Genomic DNA, 3,102 nt, shown 5'->3' with positions numbered 1-3,102 from the left:
AGAAGATATTAATGTAGTTAATTTGATGATCCAATAGTGTAGAAGGTAACTAAATGGAGAAATTATAAACATGAAAAGTAATTCTTGAGCAAATTATATCTTCATTTAACAATAAGAAATAGTGACTAAGGTTCTTATATACTTCCTGCTTCTTTTCAAAGGATGAAACAATAAAATTATAATATCCCACTTAGGCTTCATGTGTTTGTAGTCGTCCTTTTAATCGTTTGTTCCTCTAAAAGTGGACCATGTCGACACCAATGGTCAAGGTGTTGCTAATGATATTTGCAAGCATTGCATCCATGTCCTTCATTGGAGATTCAAGCTTAGCCTGTTTGAAAGCATTGTCACAACCGAGTACATTTTCCACATTGGTGCCTAGCTCTGTGCTCAACTGAACAAGGTTATGGTTGGAGATGGCTTCAAGGGATTTTTGATCACTGTTAAGAATGCTATTGTAGACATCAATGCATGTTTGAAGGATGGGAACAATAGTTTTAGGGGTAGTGGGGTCCATTGAAAGCTTTGTAACCTCCGCCAATGCATTTTTGGTCTGGTTATCCATTGCTTTAATCCCAGCTTTAAGGATAGAAAGAGGCTCAATAGGAGCATTCTCATCTAGGAATGGCATAGTTGCTATGATACATTCGACGGGGTGATCGGTGTTCCCACAGATTTGCTGAAGGGCAGGGTCGACACCACCAGGTAGTATGCTCAATAAATCATCAATGCTTTCCAATGTTGTACCATCGAATGCAAATGGTGACGGTGATTCAGACATGACCTCGATCATATCATAAAGTTCTGAAGAAGCAGGGCTAGAAGCATTGGAAAAGGGTGGAGGGGCATTAGCAGAGACAGAGAAGAGACAAGAGAGAGAGATAAGGGCGAGGATGAAATGGTTGACCTCCATGGTCTCTTCTCTTATTTTGGATGAAACACAATAGGAAAATAAAATGAAAGAGGTGAATTAAGGAAGTGGAACTAGTGAAGCTTTTATAGTATTTTTTCGACCCTCATAAAAATAGTCTCACCGTAAGATATGTCCACACAATCTAATTTTAGCATATAATTAACTACTTTTTCTTTTATTTAATTTCCCTTCTTAGTTAGAGAAAAAATAGATATATGAAACAAGAAAATCCTAAAAAAATCCCAGCAAAAAATAATTTATTAATAAAATGGCAAAATTACCATGTTACAAGCAAAAGAAAAGTAAATTTGAAATTTGAAATCATTCAAAATTGTTAAGAAAATGAAAATAAAAATAAAAACCTATGAGGTTGAAATAATTTAGACATTGTTGAGAATCGTACTTGCTCAGGTGAAGTGGTGCTTAAGAAGGTGGGCACTCTTTAAACCACTAATTGTAAAATAGTGAACACGGGAAAACATGGAGTTGTTCACGCAGTTCGATTTTTCTATGTCTGTGGAGCCTAGATTAGAGAGAAATATCCACTCTCTTTAACAATTATACAAAGTGAACTTAATCAATCGCACCCTATAATAATTTCCCTTACGTTTGTATTTTTGAAGTCTCGATTGTAACAGCTCGATTTTTAGTGATGTCAGAAACAGTGGTTCAAGGCCACCAAATCTAGCGAGTAAGCCCGTAAATTTTATTATAACTCTCCCTCTTAGGAAATTTCGTCCTCGAAATTTATCACATTAGAATTCATATTAAAATTGATATCATTTCAGAACTTAACTGAACAACTATGATCTTCTCCCGTCATGTCTTTATCATCAGTAACACAATTATCGAGAAACTCCCAGTAATCGTCTAACGAAACATAACCAAGAAACCTTATTTATCAAAACTAATGCTTCTAGCATGTCTACATCAGTAACTCTCAACTTATATTTATTTCTCCTTATATGGAAAGTGTCAAGCAATATTGTTTAACACAAGCACAATAGCTTCACTATTGAAACGACTTTAGTCCATAATACCATTTCCTAATTAGAACTGATCTAATAGATAGATTTCTGTATCATGTCTACAAGAATATGAATCGCTTATTCTGACGGTTTGTCAATTTACCCGTGAATGTACAAAATTTAATCTCGGACCTGAAGATAAACTCAAATGTGTATAACTCAATTAACCTTTCAAATGAATAACCCACTCTGATTAGAATGACTGAGTCGATTATATCTATCAAAGAATAATTTTTTAGAATAATCTCTTCTTCTTATTGTTAAGACAATCCAGATATACCATATATTATAATTCTCTCGGAATACCAACCGAAAATCACCACAAACTACACTAACTCAAACGAATTATGACATCTCATTATTTACTTGTTGACATAATTCGAGATTACCTGAAGAATGAAAACCAATGTACAAATTTGAGCTCAATCTTCCACCATCTACACTTTTACCGATGTCAACCCTTGTCCCGAAAACTAGAGAGGGATTATATATTATAGGGCTATTTCAATTATTAACATCGAAGCTTTGAGCTATACCAAAACCACAACCATCAGATAGATTACAAACCATAATACTATAATAGGACCAACGTTTCAACCATATAGATAGAATAATACCTCAATATCAATAATGCACTCTAAGATCTTTATACTCTGAGATCTACATTTCCATGCTTCCATGTTCAAACCAGAATTTATAATAGTAATATATGTAATTATCTACGGCCCATAAATATCTTTTATAGACGGACCATGTTTGATAGATAAGATTAAACCATAAGAATGATAAAAAAACTGAGATAATAAAATCCCAAATATGAAGCTATACTGAATTTTCGAGAATATAAACCACATTGAACAATAAAGAGATCAATAATATCCCAGAGAAAATCCAGAAGAAGAATATCGCTCATATGCACTGAAATCAATTGTGACAGGGACAACATAAATTACAAATATATATTTCAGAGCTTCAACCAATAGAAGAAATAAAATAACATTATATGTGTTTTATCATTAAATCTTCTACCAAACATAATAGAATAGAATGCCAAAGAAAATAGAGCAATGCCAATCATAAATCAACCAGACCAACAATACTTTCGTCCAACGTTATGATTAACTAGCCTTTCCATATGATAAGAATCACATCTGAAAATGA

At 33.5% G+C, this 3,102-nt stretch overlaps 1 protein-coding gene across 1 annotated transcript; it reads right to left on the bottom strand.

Moving 5' to 3' along the window:
* Positions 1 to 235: 235 nt before the first annotated feature.
* Positions 236 to 913, bottom strand: LOC107910935 (uncharacterized). The gene has a single exon (XM_016838849.1). The coding sequence runs from the start codon at positions 911 to 913 to the stop codon at positions 236 to 238; it is 678 nt and encodes a 225-aa protein (XP_016694338.1).
* Positions 914 to 3,102: the final 2,189 nt, after the last annotated feature.

This window comes from Gossypium hirsutum, chromosome D11 (genome assembly GCF_007990345.1).
Source record: "Gossypium hirsutum isolate 1008001.06 chromosome D11, Gossypium_hirsutum_v2.1, whole genome shotgun sequence".
Taxonomy (NCBI): Eukaryota; Viridiplantae; Streptophyta; class Magnoliopsida; order Malvales; family Malvaceae; genus Gossypium; species Gossypium hirsutum.
Note: the sequence above shows the minus strand (reverse complement) of the source record. Positions and strands in the feature narration are given on the sequence as shown.

What these genes read in the sequence shown, in the direction of transcription:
- LOC107910935 (XM_016838849.1), bottom strand. Translation starts at nt 913, where the DNA reads ATGGAGGTCAACCATTTCATCCTCGCCCTTATCTCTCTCTCTTGTCTC.